Consider the following 20,085-nt stretch of genomic DNA (forward strand, 5'->3'; position numbering starts at 1 on the left):
AATGCCCCAGGAATCTAAAGCCCTCCCTCCTGCACCATCTCTCCAGTCATGCATTCATCTGCACTATCCTCCTATTTCTATCCTCACTAGCACGTGACACCAGGAGTAATCCGGAGATTACTACCTTTGAGGTCCTGCTTTTTAATCTCTTTCCTAGCTCCCTGAAATCTGGCTATTCATCCTCCCACTTCCGAATGTTCTGCAGCCACTCGATGACATCCTTGACCCTGACACCAGGGAAGCAACAAAACATCCTGGAGTCACGTCTGCGGCCGCAGAAACGCCTGTCTGCTCCCCTAACTATCGAATCCTCTACCACTATTACCACTATTGCTCTCCTACTCTTCTTCCCACCCCCCAACCCCACCCCCCCATACAGCTGAGCCAACCGTGATGCCTCAGACTTGGGTCTGGCTATACTCCCCGGAGGAACCATCGCCCTCACCAGTACTCGGAACCGAATACTGATTGGAGAGCGAGATGCACTCGGGACTCCTGCGCTACCTGTCTGGTCCTCTTCTGTCTGGTGGTCACCCATTCCCTTTTTGCCTGCACACTCTTTATCTGCGGAGTGACCACCTCACGAAGCTCTCAGCCTCACAGATGCACCACAGTGACGCCAGCTGCTGCTCAAGCTCCAAAACCTGGAACTCGAGCTCCTCCAGCTGACGACACTTCCTGCACACGTGGTTGTCCAGGACATGGGAAGCATCCTGGATTTCCCACATGACGCAAGATGTGTATTCCACGGGACTGAGCTGCCCTGCCATGCGTTTACTTAATGGACTATTGAATGGAAACACTTACCAGCTACTCACCAATCAGCTCCTTCCCTGGTTGTGGCATCACTTTAGCTGTTGTGCAGTTGTTGCTTTTGTTGTTGATGTTTTCGCTAGAGGTCGTCCTCCTCCTCGCTGCCGCCGCTGCTCCAGTCTGCTCTCTCTCTGGACCTCCCGCTCGATTTATACTCCACCTCCTCGCTGTCGCCTCTGCTCCAGTCTGTGCTCTCTCTGGGCCTCCCGCTCAATTTATACTCGGCCTAACGCTCCTGCCGCTGCTCCGGTCTGCACTCTCTCTGGGCCTCCCGCTCGATTTATACTCTGCCTCCTCGCTGCCGCCACTGCTCCGGTCTACTCTCTCTCTGGACCTCCCGCTCGATTTATACTCCGCCTAATGCTCCTGCCGCTGCTCCGGTCTGCGCTCTCTCTGGGCCTCCCGCTCGATTTATACTCCGCTTCCTTCAAATGATTATTTTTACTTTTAATTTTTAGGTTTAATTAGTTAATTTAGTTTGTTATTAATTCAATAAAGTTATAGTAGTTAATACTCTCCCAGTTCGGAATTTAATCCATTCACCGAGATGTTCAAGTGAAAGAAGATCTGGTTGATCCATAACTTGATGTTGGCCAGGCAGTTTGACAATGCAGAGCTGGTCAAGAGGTCATGCTAGAACCTTATAAATCACTGGTTAGGCCTCAGCTGGAGTATTGTGGACAATTCTGGGCAGCACACTTCAGGAAAAATGCAAAGACCTCAGAAAGGGTACAGAGCTCGTTGGAGATAATCTTTGCCTGGCACTTGTGTGGCGCAAATGTTGCCTACCACTTGAGGATGAGGAACTTACAGGGTTACGAACAAAAAGCGGGGGTGTGGGACTAAGCACGACTGCTCTTTCTAAGAGTCAGCACAGGCACGACGGGCCGAATGGCGGCCTCCTGTGCTGTTTGTTCTATGATTTTATGATGGTCAGAGAGTTGAGGATACTGGAGGAGAGGTAGAGCTGGGTATCATTAGTATCCATAGGGCCAGTAAAAGCTGACCCCATGCCTATCGATGATATCTTCAACATGTAAATAAGGAAAAGTGGGAGCCAAGAATAGAACCTTGAGGCTCTCCCGAGGTAGCCATGTCAGGACCAGAAGAGAAGCCATTATTGGAGATCTGCTGTTAATGTTGGGACGTTTTGCTACGTTAAAGGCACTATATAAATGCAAGTTGTTATAGGCAGGAATAAAACTGTTGAGGAGGACCCAGAAGCAGAGGGGGTTGGAAAAAGGTAAGTGGTCAAGTGTGTCAAAATTCACAGAGAGGTTGAGGAGGACAAAGAGGGTGTGTTTGGTGATTTTGACCAGGGCTGTTGGCAGAATGGAAGCAGGGCTGGAGAAATTCAAGAAAAGAATTACGGGAGAGGCGGACAGTAAGCTGGGGTGGTGACAGCTCAGTCAAAGGCTTTGGATCAGGTGGGGAGATCCTTGGAGAGGAAGTGAGGATCGGCTTTGCAAAAGTCCCCTTCACATTGCAGTATTGTATTTTATTATGGGCCTCAACATTCACAGGTCTGCAATCCCACCAAATCCAGGCCCCAGCCTAATCACGGGCCTTCCTCCACACACTCGACAGTCTTCTACCAGGAGTGCGCCACAAAGGCTCACTCATATTCATAAGTGTTCCTGCCACTTTATTTTACTATCTCCCCTTCCTTGTACTGCCCCTCCCAGATTCAACATTCCTCTTTTACTCGGATGGTGAACGATGATGAGAAGTAAATCCATTTCCGGAGGAAATGGGTGACTTTCTTCATTGAGGTTAATTGATCTGGGGACAGTTTGAATCATATATTTCTGAATCTGGATGGTCACGGACAGGGACATGTGACTCACCCAGTTTCTAAAGTGGAAGCACAAAGAGAGTAAGCTTCTGTTTGCAAGTACCTTAAGCGGCTTGTCTATTCTTCCCTCACGAGGCCCAGTGCCTTCTCTCTGTTAAACATAGAAGATAGGAGCAGGAGTAGGCCATTCGGCCCCTCGAGCCTGTTCCGCCATTTAATGGGATCATGGCTGATCATCCAAATTCAGTACCCTGTCCCTGCCTTCTCCCCATATCCCTTGATCCCTTTAGCCTTAAGAAACATATCTAACTCCTTCTTGAATATATTTAATGAATTGGCCTCAACTGCCTTGTGTGGTAGAGAATTCCACAGGTTCACCATTCTCTGGGTGAAGAAATTCCTCCTCATCTCTGTCCTAAATGGCTTACCCCTTATCCTAAGACACTGACCCCTGGTTCTGGACTCCCCCGCCATCGGGAACATCTTTCCTGCATCTAGTCTGTCTCGTCCTGTTAGAATTTTATAACCACAATTTTAAATAACCACAACTACCAACCCAGGTGAGAACAGAAAACCACAATCAGACAATGGCTGGGTAATCAGTTCAGCCATGACTCAGATTCCATTTTGGGCCTGTTCTGCCATTTCAAACCAACTCATTTCCCCAAAATAGCACTGTTATCCTGCATTACAACAGTGATTACACTTCAAAAAAAGTACTTCATTGGCTGTAAAGCCCTTTGGGATGTCCTGAGGACGTGAAAGGTGCTATATAAGTGCAAAGTCTTTCTTTCTTAAATTTCAGGAGCAGATTTTCGATGTATATTTATGCAGACAGATAACCCATACCAGACAGTATTGTTAACATTTTATGCTTCCTGTTTTTCTGAGTAAGTTGCAGAAATCCTAGAGGCATGAAGGGTTGGGGAAGGGCCGTGGCCAGATTTTATTTTTGAGTTATTAAAATTCTTAGTAACAAGTCGAACCTCTGTGAAGAATTTGCTGAGATTTACGTATCGGGGAGTTTGAAGAACAGCTTTGTTGCATTGTGTTTTATAAAATATGACTTGAGCAAAGATCTGTTGGGAGTCCTTAAAGGAGAGAAACAAACGCTGTCTATAAATGGACTAAACTTCCCCAGACTTCCTGCCGCTGCTCTCCCGGAAACCCCGTTTACAACGCACTTCCGATGAAGTTATGGCGGCACAACAGCAGAAAGTCTGAGGAAATTCCGGGCCTGGAAACGCCATCTGAGCAGCTGGACCCTGTTCCATTGCCGCTAATATGTAAGTTTGCCATTTGACCACGGTGCTCATCTTTTGGAACTAAACAATTCCCAGAATTGCATCAATATTTCATGGAGCAATTGTCCTTAGATGCATTTTGTTTTGACCTGGTCGCCAGTAACCTGGTTAGTAGATTTGAGGATTGATGCTTAGCACAAGTCCACTTTGAGGCAGCTCATTCTTTGCCTGCCTCATGCGTATGTGTAAACCTTTGAGAGTCAGCAACAAAGTTGTTCAGGCAAGATAAACAGGGTAGCCTTGTTGTTCTCTGGAAATACTTTGAACTGGAAAGGATGAACACCAAACATAAACTGAGAGCTTTGTTCGCATTGGGCTGCATGAAGTATGTAGCTATCAGCTCACCTGATGGCTCAATGCACTAAGTGCACTTCTTTTTAGGCAGTCCCTCGGAACCGAGGATGACTTGCTTCCACATTAAAAATGAGTTTGCAGGTGACTGATGAGTCCAATGCGGGACCTACAGTCTCTGTCACAGGTGGGGCAGACGGTGGTTGAAGGGGCGGGTGGGTGAGGTGCTTGGGTTGACGTGCGCTCCTTGCGCTGCCTGCGCTTGGCTTCCGCTTGCTCCCGGCGAAGAGACTCGAGGTGTTCGGCGCCTTCCCGGATGCTTCTCCTCCACTTTGTGCGGTCTTGGACCAGGGATTGCCAGGTGTCGGTGGGGATGTTACACTTTTTCAAGGAGGCTTTGAGGGTGTCCTTGAAGCGTTTCCTCTGCCCACCTGGGGCTCTCTTGCCGTGCCGGAGCTCCGGGTAGAGCGCTTGTTTTGGGAGTCTCGTATCGGGCATGCGGACAATGTGACCCGTCTATCGGAGCTGACTGAGCGTGGTCAGAGCTTCGATGCTGGGGATGTTGGCCTGAGCGAGAACACTGACGTAAGTGCACTGAGCCTTATAGATCAGTAGTTCCTCATTCGTGCCAAATTGGTTTATCTCAATGAGGGTGCCAGTGGAATATATACAATTGGCCTCAGAACTGGCCTAGGCTAGGGAGGCCCTGCAGGTGTCCTTAACCCTGATGGCTTTCCACTGACCGCTTCTGAAAAGTGCATCTGTAAGCATAGAGATCAGGTGGTAGCAGGATTGACATGATTGTGATGCCCTCCGTGGTCAAGATGCCCACTGATGCTGTCTGTTTCGGCTGGCGCATGAGGAATAGCCACCGGGATGAGACATTGGTGAACGGCTTGCACCTGGGGAAACGTACACTTGTGCCTTTGGGACAGGACAGGAGAGAAGAGAAAGGGGCAGAGAATTAAGGAGGAATAATAAATATAGATTTATTGCACGACTTTGAGGGTCTGGACTGTAAATGAGTGTTATCACACAGGAAATGACGTTGGCATTGGCACAATGCACAGATCAGCCCGATCAGAATGTGCTGTGATGCTTTTGAAGTTGTTTTTAGTGAAGTGAGGTCAAATTCCAGTGGTGTATTTCTTCTGCAACCCTGCCGTGGTTTTGAAGTGATTTATTCCACTCACCTTGTTCTGTTTAATTATGCATCTGACACAGCGGTGTACTTTCCTTTCAGACATGATAGAAACATATGAGACAAAGAAGGAAGGAGTCCGTATCTGAGCGAAGCTCAATTGATATAGAAGAGAAAACTCTGCACTTCTGAATTGCTGGAGGAAACATAAATATTTCCTATTTTGTGCCGTGTGTAACTAGGCTAGATTTTACAAACTAATAGGCGCTAAATCCTGTGAGGTATGCAGATCTCTGCACCAAGTTCTCGATACTCAGCCCCACCACACTAACCTCTGTGAACTTGTAAAGCCTACCCCTGTGGTGAACTTGTTTTAGTGTTCATTTATAATCCCGGACTGAATGATAAAAGGAATAGATTTATTCTTAAAGTTTAAAACTATGTTACATCGAGCACTCGTGCTAGCTTACAAACTGCTTGTTGCAGATTAACTAATTCAGGGTGGATTTAACCGATTGTAACATTGAGATAGCACAGAATAGTGTTAAGGGAATGTCTCTTAATTACTTAGTCAAAGTGATAAATCAACACACACCCTTCTTACCCCAACCCCCCCAAAAAGGAAAGTTCACTCATAAAGCTGTTGATGCCTCCAATCGACTGCAGAGTCACCACCGTGTGAGGAGATACGCAGAGATTTTTCACCTTAGTTTACTTGGAGTTACGCAGTATAACCACAACATGGAAAAATATTGCATTTCCCATCAAACCGGGAGAACTTAATACAGCGAGAACTGAAATCAGGGCAGCTGACAACCTCGGTGCACAGAGGAATTACAGTATGCAGACGACGCTTGCGTCTGCGCTCACTCGGAGGTCGAACTCCAAACCATCGTCAACACCTTCACCGAAGCGTACGAGAGCATGGGCCTTACACTAAACATCTGTAAGACAAAGGTCCTCTACCAACCTGCCCCCACCACACAGTACTGCCGCCCCCCCGCTCCCCCCGGATTATCAAAATCCACGACAAGGCCTTGGACAACGTGGACCACTTTCCATACCTCGGGAGCCTACTGTCAACAAGGGCAGACGTCGACGACGAAGTCCAACACCGCCTTCAGTGTGCCAGTGCAGCCTTCGGTCGCCTGAGGAACAGAGTGTTTGAAGACCAGGACCTCAAACCCGGCACTAAGCTCATGGTCTACAGAGCAGCAGTGATACCCGCCCTGCTGTATGCCTCAGAGACATGGACCATGTACAGCAGGCACCTCAAAGCACTGGAGAGGTACCACCAACGCTGCCTCCGCAAGATCCTGCAAATCCATTGGCAGGATAGGCGCCCAAACGTCAGTGTTCTTGGTCAGACCAACATCCCCAGCATCGAAGCTTTGACCACGCTCAATCAGCTCTGATGGACAGGTCACATTGTCCGCATGCCCGATAAAGGACTTCCAAAACAAGCGCTCTACTCGGAACTCCGACACGGCAAGAGAGCCCCAGGTGGGCAGAGGAAACGCTTCAAGGACGCCCTCAAAGCCTCCTTGAAAAAGTGTAACATCTCCACCGACACCTGGGAATCCCTGGCCCAAGACCGCACGAAGTGGAGATGAAACACCCGGGAAGGCGCCGAACACCTCGGGTCTCTTCGCCGGGAGCAAGCGGAAGCCAAGCGCAGGCAGCGCAAGGAGCGCACGTCAACCCAAGCACCCCACCCACCCGCCCCTTCAACCACCGTCTGCCCCACCTGTGACTGTAGGTCCCGCATTGGACTCCTCAGTCACCTGAGAACTCATTTTGAATGTGGAAGCAAGTCATCCTCGGTTCCGAGGGACTGCCCAAGAAGAAGAAGACAGAGGAGAGTAGCAAGGTATCGAGGAACATTAACCCTTTAGGCACCAAATTCTCCTGACAACTTATGAATGCACCACAACCTTTAATTGTTCTGTGAATATATATATATACTAGCTGAAGTGCCCGGCGGTGCCGAGGCTTTTTCGAGGGCATGTTGTTGTTGGAAGAGAGAGAGAGAGCGACTGGGGGGAAGAGAGAGAGCGACTGGGGGGAAGAGAGAGAGCGACTGGGGGGAAGAGAGCGAGCGACTGGGGGGAGGGGAGGGAGGGGAGGGGGGGAGGGGAGTGGGGGAGGGAGGGGAGGGCGGAGGGGAGGGCGGGGAGGGAGGGGTAGGAGGGAGGAGGAGAGAGGAGGGGGGGAGAGGGGGGAGGGGAGGGGAAGGGGGAGAGTCCCCGAGCCCCCTGATCCCCGTCCCCCCAAACTCCCGAGCCCCCTGATCCCCACCCCCGAACTGCCGAGGTTGGCCCCCCCAAGGCTCGCCCCCCCCCCACCACCAACCAAGCACCGAACTCCGGAGGCGCGATCTTCCGAGCACCGGCCTCCCGAGCTGACTTCAAGACCGCCGATCGCGAGACGGCCGGCGGGCCCGGTTGCCAGGGTAACCCTTGACGCTCACCAAGCCCCACCCCCCGGCCGAGCCAGAGAGAGACGCCGCGTCTCAGCTGCTCCTGCTGCGCGCGCACCCTTTAGTAAGGTAGCGGCGCTGGGCTGAGGCCCGCCCCTCCAGCCTTCGACTGCGGCCGGGAGGTGCCTAGCTCGGGCGTGGGTGCGGCGGAGAGGCGGAGGCTTCGAGGCCTACCTGGAAAAACGGGGAAAGGTAGGAAAATTAATGAGATTAGATAAGTTAATTACTTTGTAAATATTTTTTTTTTAAAACAATATGTGTTTTAAAAGCAACGTTTTTTTTAAAGACGCAGAAAGCGGGAAAAAGAAAGGAAAAGTTTGGAATCAAGATGGCGGCGACTCACCTTGGTTCAGAAGGATAAGGCCCACCCACACACGCACCGATTGGCCCGGCGGCACACGCCAGCAACCCGGCGTACGATTGGCCGAGCTCGAGGTCACTCTGTTGCTAATGAGCGGATAATGAGATGCTAATGAGCGGAATGTTAAGGTTTTTCGGATACCGCGGGCGCGATTTTAGCCCGGCCGAAACGTAAATACGCTTAAAACCGTCTCGGAAGCGTAAGCTTTCTTTGGAGGTAACGCGCGCGTAGGTACGCCCTGTAACTTTCGAGCGCATAGCCCGACAGACGCACACGCGATGACAGACAGATGGACAGACAGATCGACCGATTTATTTATATAGTAGATATATAAAAGGATAGTTCTGCCTGTCTGGGCATCACTCAAAAGTTATAGAGCGTATCTACACATATGTTATATCAAAAGAAAGCTTATGATTAGGGGAGTCTACTAGGCATCTTTACTTTTTGGTCAGACAAAAATTGTTCGGACAGTAGACAAAAAACGTTCAAACAACGGGAAAAAATCCGCTCATTAGCGGTTGACCAATCCTACCGCTCATTAGCGTTGAGTGACGTGATGGTTGACCAATCCTACAGTTCAGTGACCTGATGTTTGACCAATCGGTGCATCACGGGGGGCGTTTCATGGCGTTTGTGGGCGGGGCCTAATCCTTCAAACTGCCGTTACTGAGGTGAGTGGCGGCCATTACATTAAAATATTTCTCTCTCTCTCTCTCTCTCCTTCCCCCCCCCTCTCTCTCTCTCTCTCTCTCTCTCTCTCTCTTCCCTCTCTCTCTCTTTCCTTCCCTCTCTCTCTCTCTCTCTCTCTTTCCCCCTCTCTCTCTTGCCATGAGTGCGGGACCGGGAAAACCGGGGCTTTCACACGAGCCGTCCCCGACCGATACACGGGAGTCCGGAGTGAAAGGCATTCCACTGCCGCCCGGCCAACTGGGTCCAAAGTCCCGCCGCGTTAACCATGAGGAACCCCGGGCTCGCTTCGGAGCGATGGGCACCCGGACTCCCGGTGTCGGATATACTCCGTTCTGGTACCGTGGTGAGTCGGAGGGAGGGAGAGAGAGGGGCAGGGAGAGAGAGGGGAGGGGAGAGACAGGGGCAGGGGAGAGATGGAAGGAGAGAGAGCGGGGAGGGAGGGGGAGAGAGAGAGAGGGGCAGGGAGAGAGGGGTGGGGAGAGAGAGAGGGGAGAGACGGGCAGGGAGAGAGAGGGGGCGGGAGAGAGAGGGGGAGGGAGAGAGGGAGGGTGAGGGAACTTCCCGCCGACCTCACAAAATGGCGGCCGCCCTTCTTCACCGCAGTCTCTCTCTCTCTCTCTCCCCCCATTCTCTCTTTCCCCCAGTCTCTCTCTCCCCCCCAGTCTCTCTCTCGATCCCCGGGCCTCTCTTCCCCCCGCCCCCCCCCCCCCCCACAGTCTCTCTCTCTCTCTCTCCTCTCTCTCTCTCTCCTTTGCACACACAGACAGACAGACAACCTCATTTATATATATCCTTCCCCCCAGCCTCCCTCTCTCTCTTCCCCCCAGTCTCTCTCTCCCCCCCATCTCTCTCTCTCTTCCCCCCAGTCCCTCTCTCCCCCCGTGTCTCTCTTCTTCCCCCAGTCTCTCTCTCTCTCCTTCCCCTCTCTCTCTCTCTCCCCTCTCTCTCTCTCCTTCCCCCTTTCTCTCTCTCTCTCCTTCCCACTCTCTCTTTCCCCTCTCTCTCTCTCTCCTTCCCACACAGACAGACAGACAAACTCATTTATATATATCCTTCCCCCCAGTCTCTCTCTCTCTCCTCCCCCCAGTCTCTCTCTCTCCCCCCCCCCAGTCTCTCTCCCCCCCAGTCCCTCTCTCCCCCCCAGTCCCTCTCTCCCCCCCAGTCCCTCTCTCCCCCCCAGTCCCTCTCTCCCCCCCAGTCCCTCTCTCCTCCCCCCAGTCCCTCTCTCCCCCCCAGTCCCTCTCTCCCCCCCAGTCCCTCTCTCCCCCCCAGTCCCTCTCTCTCCCCCCCCAGTCCCTCTCTCCCCCCCCAGTCCCTCTCTCCCCCCCCAGTCCCTCTCTCCCCCCCAGTCCCTCTCTCCCCCCCAGTCCCTCTCTCCCCCCCCAGTCCCTCTCTCCCCCCCAGTCCCTCTCTCCCCCCCCAGTCTCTCTCTTCTCCCCCCAGTCTCTCTCTTCTCCCCCAGTCCTCTCTCTTCTCCCCCCAGTCTCTCTCTTCTCCCCCCAGTCTCTCTCTTCTCCCCCCAGTCTCTCTCTTCTCCCCCCAGTCTCTCTCTTCTCCCCCCAGTCCCCTCTCTCCCCCCCCAGTCCCTCTCTCCCCCCCAGTCCCTCTCTCCCTCCCCCCCCCAGTCCCTCTCTCCCCCCCCCCAGTCCCTCTCTCCCCCCCCCAGTCCCTCTCTCCCCCCCCAGTCCCTCTCTCCCCCCCAGTCCCTCTCTCCCCCCCCAGTCCCTCTCTCCCCCCAGTCCAGTCCCTCTCTCCCCCCCAGTCTCTCTCTTCTCCCCCCCAGTCTCTCTCTCTTCTCCCCCCAGTCTCTCTCTTCTCCCCCCAGTCTCTCTCTTCTCCCCCCAGTCTCTCTCTTCTCCCCCCAGTCTCTCTCTTCTCCCCCCCAGTCTCTCTCTTCTCCCCCCCAGTCTCTCTCCTTCCCCCCTCTCTCTCTCCTTCCCCCTTTCTCTCTCTCTCCTTCCCCCTCTCTCTTTCCCTCTCTCTCTTTCCCTCTCTCTCTCTCTCTCCTTCCCACACAGACAGACAAACTCATTTATATATCTAAAAATTATTTCTACTTTTTTCATAACAACATGCCCTCAAAAAACCCTCGGCACCACCGGGCACTCCAGCTAGTACAAGCATATAAATGCTCAGTTTGAACAGAGATGTTAGTCCAATGTAAACATTATCATGAGAATGCTTAACAATTTTTCCATACAATTCTCTTTGCCTCCTGTTTCAACATTAATTGTTAATCCATTTCCATTGAAGGGTTAAGTGTTCATGTGGTAATATCTGTGAAGAATTTTCAGTGGGTTAATCTGAAGGGCGTGGTGTATTCGTCCATTAATATTCATATAGAGTCACTAGGTGCAACCATTTTTATTATCTAATACTCTGAATACTTGATTCACTTTGAACAAAGGGCAATGAGCTGCAAGTACTGAAAATGCTCGTTTCAAATACCTCTCCCCACCATCTTAATGGAGGCATTAATCCAAACATTGTCTTCTTTTTGTAACAAGAAGAATTTCTTTCTTCACAATAAAATCCAAACTCTTCCTCTGACCCCAGCCCCACTCAATTTTTCTCCCTATTTCTCTCTCCTCTTCCAAAGGTTTTGACTCTGGTTCAGAGGATACCTGCAGGCTGCAGCCCTCCAATGCATCACCCAAATAGCCAGTCTTCCTGTGCAAGCCTTGACAGTCCAGTGTCAGTGAGTCTATTCAATAGGACAAGGCATCACTGTCGAGCCTAATCCTGTCCTCCTCTGACATCTCCGCACACACTCACTCACGCACGTGCACACACGCACGCACAGGCTTTCCAACCAGAGGTTACCAGACAGCATTCAGGAAAGGTACCCTGGCTGACTTGGTTTCCCCACCATTTCTGCTCCTCCTGGCCCCACAAGGAAAGTTTCAAAACATTTTTAAAGAACGTGCCTCTTCTGGTCCCAGTTCCTCTTCCCGCTTCCTTCACCTGGTGGAAACGCTACAACGGCTTCCCCGCTCGGGCCACCAGTTCAAATTGCAGTCGAAGCCCGATGACATTGTCAGACATCGATCTGCATATTTAAAGAAGGAGCCTGCCGGCTTCAGGCACGTGTCCTTGTCGCCTGCTCAGAAGAGCAGGTTAAAATTCCAGATAGTGGGATCGGAGTGGGACATTGGCAGCTCAGTCACGATTTTAACTGTTGGCCCACCAGGTTTCCACCAGGCGGGTAGGGTTAAAATTGCCCCTAAGATGTGATATGGCCACGCACTGTAATTCACATTTCTCTTGTTGATTGCTGGTAATGAGGAATAACCCAAAGAAATGTTTCTTTTTTATTAATTTTAGAAGCTGGATTTAGGTTACCTTTTTTTTTTCTCGTTTTGTTTGTCTCTCTGTGCTTTCTCAGACTGGAGCAGGTCCGGAGAGATTGTGCGGCTGCCATGCTGTGCATCAACTCACCTTTCTAGCATCTGTCTTGTTTACAGCAAAGCCTGAACAGCCCTCCAATAAACCGAGTGCGATTTGTGGAAATAGCCTCAAATTAAACCAGGCACAGTCCGTAAAAAGATATTTGCTAGATATCACTCAACCCCATTAAAAGAGCAAACTACAAAGGATGTAATTTCAGTTCTTCCATGCAATATTAATCAAAAGCTTTCGAAGTAACAGGCCACTGATGGGCACCCCACGCCACTGTGACATTGAAAAATAGCGAGCAAAATGCAGGCTTTGTAATCAGATTTCTGCTGTCCATGGAAAGCTGAAGTCTGTTAGCTGCTCCATAAATTTCACTTTGTAATCCTAACGGCTCATGCTATGGTTTGCTCTATATTTTGGCATCTGTACCTAATGCATTAAGTGGCCGAGTAGAGCATAATCAATCGCAGACCCACTCATTCCCAGTCCTCCCGTTAACCGTGGTCATTGTGCTCCATGCTGAGAGTGTGCAGGATTGTGCAGTTAAAAAAATAAATAAATAAAAAGCAGCTCTTCTCTACCTGCTAATAAATTGCTCTTTTTATGTGGTTGACGTGCCTCTTGGCTCCTCTGAACTTTAGCTGCCTCTCACCAGGGCTTACCGCAGGACATAAAGTAATAGCATACTTTTGCTGCCTCTCACCAGGGTGCCAAGGGATAGCATTCAATGATAAAACCTGTTGTCAATATGTTGGGGGAAGGTACTCTCAATGTCCTTGCATTTCGCGCCTCCCACTCATGACCCTGTCTCCAAAAATATGTTTTTTTATTCATAATTCTTGATTCGTATGTTTGAAAAAGAAAACATTTTAAGATTATGCCCATGTCAGGACAAAGGGGGACATTTGCCCAATTTTCAGTGGAAAGTTACCCTCCACCCACAAGGGAGGTTTGTGGCGTCTCCTCTGTGACAGGACATCTGTGACAGGACATTTGTGTCCACCAAACCCCATTTACTGGAGACTCACTGTTTTGGTCCTCCCAGATATGAATCCTGCTCTGATCATGTACTTCCATCCAGCTGCCATTACAGTACAGAGGGATTGGTTTCCAGAAGAATTCAACAGTGCCACTGAAACGTTCAATGCTGGCTAGGGTTGAGAATAATTCTGATAGCCCGTAAGTGTCGTGGTCCTAGGAAAGCACTCAAGTGAAGACCTTTGACTTCCATGAGCTGCTTTCTCCTATCTTTTTCCTAATCAAGGCAGAGCTCCACAATTCCCATTGTTATAAAGGGGGAAATCCAGTTAGACACATAGAAATTTACAGCACAGAAGGAGGCCATTCGGCCCATCTTGTCCGCGCCGGCCGACAAAGAGCTATCCACCCTCTGCGGTTCTACTTTTAAACGGTAACCTGTCAGGGCAACGGAGCTGCTTTTAGCACACGGATATCATTCTCCCACAATCCAGACTGCACAAGCACCGAGCATCAAAAGCCGCTTCGGACAGCCAGATCCTGATTATCTCTGTACCCAGATGGAGAGGAGGTTCCAGATGGAAGCCAGGTGGAAATCGTGGGGACCAGCCAGATGAAACACAGTGGGGTCTTGGAGTCCTCTACATTGTGGTGTTAACTGTACGAGTCATCTCATGTTCTTCTCTGTTCTCTCATGTAGTGGCCTGGGAGAAGGTGAGGGCTGGTAGGGGGGAGGACCGGAAACAGGAAGAAAAGAAATGTCTGAAAAAAAATCATATTTTTCTTTAGAGAAGTGTTTTTTGCAAGAAATATCTTCTCAGCCTGAACAGCTTTCTGTGCAATTTAATGAGCCACCATTTTATGCGTAAGTGGTATAGCAACTTCAGGCGAGGGGCAGATGTGATATTAAACTCAAATATCCAAAAGTTGCTCTCCACCGTTAACTTTACGAAAGCATTGAAATGCATTGAACGGCGTGAAGTTGTTGTATTTGGGCGGTAGACACGAACTAAACTCGTAAGTTTAATGAATGTTAAGTCTTGTCCATTTCAGTCTAAGTACCATTTTAACAAAGTGATAAGTGTTAATTACTGCCAGTCATCCTCTCTGGCACTGAAAATTAACTATTGCAAGTGTGGAGTCTCATTCCTTTGGGTTTTAATCGTTGTTGGAGATTTTAAAAATGTAAAATTAATTTTTTTAATAACATCTTTTCTGTCTCTTTCTCTCTCTCTTAATCCAACCTTTTTTTCCCCTTTCTCTCTTTCTCTTTCTGTACCTGATTTGACATTGAATTCACCCACTCTAACTTACCCTTCCTTCTCCGCCCTTGCACTATTTATTTCACAATCCTTCAATGTGATTGGTTAAGGAGAGACACAGTTGCTTGCCCTGTTCACTCAGGTCCCAGATGCCCGGTTTCCCTCGCTGCGACGTTATCACCTCGCACTTTCAGCAGCTTGCTAGGCAAAAAATTAAAACCTAAACATGCAGGGGCAAGTCTGACTAAGAGCAGTTAGATAACCCGCGACAGCAAATGGTGGCCCGTTACTGTGTAAAACGAATTGGTTATAACAGTTATAGTTAAATGATCATTTTCAGATTTGCTTAAGCTGCCTGAACATGGAGGCTGGCTCCATCTGTGGGTGTGAAGTACTTATTACGTTGCAGTGTATTTTTGGACTATTTATCTACGAGTCCCCAAGACACTTGAACTGGTTACAATAATTTCCAATGCTCTTCAATGTACAGCCTACAGATTTCTGCTTCAACAAGTTCAGTGTGCAATAGCGACGGCACCTCTAAAACGTACTGGAAAGGAATCAAAATGCACTCAACAACTTATTATCATTATAAATAAACAGCTAGTATCAGTAATGGTGACCATGAAACTACCGGATTGTTGTAAAACTCCATCTGGTTCACTGACGTCCTTTAGGGAAGGAAATCTACCGTCCTTACCCGGTCTGGCCGATATATGACTCCCAGACCCACAGCAATGCGATTGACTCTTAACTGCCCTCTGAAATGGCCTAACAAGCCATTCAAGGGCAATTAGGGAAGGGCAATAAATGCTGGCCTTACCAGCGACACCCACATCCCATGAACGAATACAAAGTAAATGCAGCACCTTTAACATCCGAAAGCTGATCTTTTCTTAAACAGACATTTTGATCTGGTAAATTTATTTTGTAAGACAATTTTACCAGGTTAGTTTTAGCCTACATATCAGCTGTGACTGTGCTCCACTGTGTGATGCACTTTGTCGTGGCAAGACACTGAGGGGGTGACATTTGTCTTGGGCAGTGAAGCAAAACAATGTTGGCGGGTCGACAGCCCCTTTCACATGCCCCCCGATTTCTGAGCAGGATGTAATACAGGCTGCCTATTCGTAATCACCCGTTCTGCGCTACTGCCTAAGACGGAGTTACCCTCACTATATATAAATGCAAGTATTTATATTGTATTATAAAACAAAATAATGCAGTCATTTCCGCTGCTGGAGATCTGCTATTTTGGCCTTGGCGTTTGTTAAACTATGAGTAAAGCTGAGAATGCTTGGATTGTAAAAGTCTGTGCTGCGGGGAGGACAGAGTTTGTAACGCAGTGCGAACGTAGCGTAGCAACGGAAGGTTCAGAGCCAGCTATTTCAGGAAGCGAGCCAACGTACAAGCCCCCTAATTGAGGTGGTAATGCCCTTTGAAACTGTGCACAGAAATCCGACCCCACGCGCAGCCTCTCTTGGCAGACTGGCAGCGTATTACTCCGGAGTCAGCCGTGTAAGTAATCGAGCCGGTACCAACTGCTCGGAGGAGGTTCCCCAGCTCCAGGACGGGTGTCCCAGCGTGTGCCTCCTGCAAAGTCGGAAAAATGTTGCAGCGAGTCGAGGAAATGGGCAGCCTAATGTATTTAATGGTCATTAGGTACATGATGTTTCGAGTGCTATAATCAGCTGTGCTACAGTCTGTAAAATGGGCACGATAGAACATCTGCTCCGCAGAATGGGTTTCTGCCAAATGGAGTGTGTGTGTGGAATACTTCTGTTCGCTCAGTGGAACATGTCGCATTACCGACACGCTGCTCGTGCGCTCAACAAGTGAGCCGTCCCACAAGTTGCCAACACTATATAAATGCAAGTCTTTCTTTTTACTCAGCACATATTGGAGAATCAAATCTGTGGCTTTCCTGCCCCGCTTGTTAAACTTCTGTTAACATGCAGGTACAGCAGGCAATTAGGAAAGCAAATGGTATGTTAGCTTTTATTGCAAAAGGATTGGAGTATAAGAGTAAAGAAGTCTTCCTGCAATTATATAGGGCCTTGGTGAGACCACACTTGTACAGTTTTGGTCTCCTTACCTAAGGAAGGATATACTTGCCTTGGAGGGAGTGCAACAAAAGTTCACCAGACTGATTCCTGGGATGGGGGGATTGTCCTATGCGGAGAGATTGACTAGACTAGGCCTATATTCCCTAGAGTTTAGTAGAATGAGAGGTGATCAAATTGAAATGTATAAAATTCTTACAGGGCTTGTCAGGGTAGATGCTGGGAGGATGTTTCCCCTGGCTGGGGAGTCTCGAACCAGGGGTCACAGTCTCAGAATAAGGGGTCGGCCATTTAGGACTGAGATGAGGAGAAACTTCTTCACTCAAAGGGTTGTGAATCTTTGGAATTCTCTACCCCGGAGGGCTGTGGAGGCTCAGTCGTTGAGTATATTCAAGACCAAGATCGATAGATTTTTGGATACTAAGGGAACCAAGGGGTATAGGGATAGTGTGGGAAGGTGGAGTTGAGGTAGAAGATCAGCCATGAACTTAGTGAATGGTGGAGCAGGGTCAAGGGGCTGTATGGCCTACTCCTATTTTTTATGTTCCTATGCTTGGCTCAGTACCACACCAGGCAGTGAGTTTGCCCATTGAGCCATCAGGGTCCATGATTTAAGTTTTAACATCCCTTTTTACTTTTGTTTATTTCATTCTTTGTTTTCAACAGTCGGTCCTAACAAACCTCATTGGGGGAAAGTAGCTGAGAAGAGATGCAAAGCCCAACTGTGCCAAAGAATTGAATTAAGATCAGTAGAGACGCAGAGTCTTGCATTGCAGTTGTGAGTTCAGTCACCACCCCAAGGGTGCTCTGCATCTCCTCCGAAAATCACTTTAGCTGCGCTGGTTTCAGGAAAATGGTACGATACAAGACTCCTGCCACTGCGCTCTCCCGTTTCCCTTTCCGTGCTCCCTCAGGCGCTGGGAAGATGCACAGCCGGTGAGCCCGGCAGCCATTCCCCCAGCCCCACTGACACACAAAAACAATGGGTCTCTGCAGTCACCAGAATGAGGTGATTTGGGCCTTTCGCATTCCTAAGTGTAGCCGAGGACAGCAGAACCGGAAAATGGAGCCAGCACAGCCCTGCTCTGGCATCAGAACCTCACTATGGTGGATCTCACCAGAGGAGATCTGAGGGCCGAGATTTAAGAGAACCAGGAAGCGATGAGAATTTTTTTAACGTAGTGAGTTGTTACGATCTGGAATATTCTTGTTATGTTTTAAAGCTACAGAGTCACTTGACTTGGAAATTCATGGTTTTTGGTAGAGAGGTCTCCCCTAGTGGAGTGAGGACTGGCCGCTTTGGGGTATTATTTACATTCAGAGAGGAAGGTCATGAAGCACTGTCTACAACAAGCAGTGCAAGGGTCACGGGCTCCGTACAACAAGCCTGAGCGGGTGGTGGAAGCAGTTCCAGCAGCAACTTTCGAAAGGGAATTGGATATATACTTGAAAAGGAAAAATTTGCAGGGCTATGGGGAAAGAGCAGGGGGGAGTGGGACTAATTGGAGAGCTCTTTCAAAGAGCCGGCCCAGGCACCATGGGTCGAATGGCCTCCTGTGCTGTATTATTCTATAAGTGAGCTGATTTTGCATTCAATTGTCTCATACTGTAAATTTGCCACCATTCATCCAATAACAGATTGAGATTCAAAACCAGTGTAGCTCAGCAGATCAGTTGACTCTAACATACCCTTACAGCTCATAACTAGAATATATGTTAACCAGGGTGGAACTGGGATGGACAATTGGGTCACGCTCCCTTGCTCATCCCAAGATTCCAGCAGACACATGTTTTAAACAAGCTGACCTTTTTGCAATTTCTTTCCCCCCCCCCCCTTCTGCCCTTGCAGAGCAACCACCCAATCATCAGAGCCAGTCGACGCTACAGCCGCTCCCGCCTGTGCACAAGCCGCACCTGAACCAGCAGCATCCTTCCATCACCTCGCTCAACAGGAACTCGCTGAGCCACCGGAGGAACCAGAGCCCGGCCCCCGCGGCCGCCCTGCCCAGCGAGCTGCCCACCACGCCGGAATCTGTTCAGCTGCAGGACAGCTGGGTTCTTGGCAGCAATGTGCCACTGGAGACCAGGTAACCGCGTAAATCCAGCGGAAAATGCCCTCGCTACCAGACAAGAGAGCTTGCCGTTTCGAACGGGGCTAAAGGGGGCAAGGATGCAACGTTCCGATGAGCGCTTAGTACAAGGAGCGGCGCGCACGAGCCAAACTGGTTTTTTTCCAATGTCGGCACACGTTTATCCGGGATTCCGGGGGAGCCTCCAGGCTCTCCCTCTGCTAACCTGGCCCAGCTCCCCTTTTCATAGTGGCAGGATGGCAGACCCAGTTTCTTTGCACGCTTGCGATTCTGCCGCTTTGGCCAGGAGAATTGGATTTAATTTGTAAACATGGTGGGGTTGGCGGGCTGCTCACAGGCTCCGATCTCTCGAAACTAAGCGAGTGCCGGCATAAAAACAGCATGGCTTTGTTAAAAGAACTGACGCCTTGGTGGAATGATTTACTATTTACACTCTTCTATAGCGTAGAAAATACATAGGAACAGGGGTAGGCCATTCAGCCCCTCGAGCCTGTTCTGCCGTTCAGTTAGATTATGGCTGATCTGTATCTTAACTCCATTTACCTGCCTTGGTTCCATATCTCTTAATACTCCTGCCTAACAAAAATGTCATTGCCCGCTTTAATTAAGTTTGTATCATGGAATTATTCTCACACAGCACAAGGAATAGATTCCAGCACCGGCACTCATTTGTATTAAAGCCATTTATGGATCTCGGTGAACATTATAGTCACATAATTACACAGAAAATGACATGGTTGGGATTTTTTTTTAAATTTCAATTCCACTGAGTACTGTTTAACAATTACATATTCTTGGTTGCCTGTCCTATCTCATCAGTCTTTTCAAGACGAATCTTTCTGATTACACTCATTGAGATAGGTCATGAAAAACAAGGAGAAAGAAGGTCAATCTCCACCGAATCATTCTGATTTTAAAGTGTCTCTGTAAAGCTGGTGGTAATCCCGTCTCTCTTTTTTTGAAGTTGAGGCACTTGACAGGGAAATTGGTGTAGAGCAGGGCTTCTTAGCAACGGTGGAATTCAGTCACGGCCTGCTCAGCATCTGCAAGAAGGACCTGTTTTGAATAATTTAGTTTCTCACTGATTTTATTTGGGTTTCAGCGCAGAGGGGAAGAATAATTCTCTGGGCCAGCAGTGAATATTGGGCTGGATGTGATTTTGAGCAGTAAATAGGGCCCCTTACCCACCTGACTGACTGCCATCAGTTCGGCTGGCTGAAGTTCCGCCCAGCTAACGATAAGTGTCCAGCCATTTAATTCTCGTTCTATGGGAACGATGGCGTAGTGGTAATATTACTGGATTTAGTAATCCAGAGACCTGGACTAATGAGCCAGAGCCATGAGTTCTAGATCCCACCACGGCAGCTGGGGAATTTAAATTCAGTTAATTAATTAAATCTGGAATATTATCAGTAATGG

General features: G+C 49.2%; 1 protein-coding gene across 12 annotated transcripts in view; it reads left to right on the forward strand.

Moving 5' to 3' along the window:
• Window positions 1–20,085, forward strand: part of tenm3 (teneurin transmembrane protein 3) — a 2,019,778-nt gene that overhangs the window by 1,747,324 nt on the left and 252,369 nt on the right. For all 12 annotated transcript variants that reach the window (XM_085979187.1, XM_085978950.1, XM_085979196.1 and 9 more), the window contains one exon: window positions 18,426–18,663. In XM_085979187.1, coding sequence (XP_085835313.1) covers window positions 18,426–18,663 — 238 coding nt within the window. The remainder of the gene's footprint in view (window positions 1–18,425; window positions 18,664–20,085) is intronic.

The sequence above is a fragment of the Somniosus microcephalus genome, chromosome 1 (genome assembly GCF_052327205.1).
Source record: "Somniosus microcephalus isolate GS21.2 chromosome 1, FLI_Smic_1.0, whole genome shotgun sequence".
Taxonomy (NCBI): domain Eukaryota; kingdom Metazoa; phylum Chordata; class Chondrichthyes; order Squaliformes; family Somniosidae; genus Somniosus; species Somniosus microcephalus.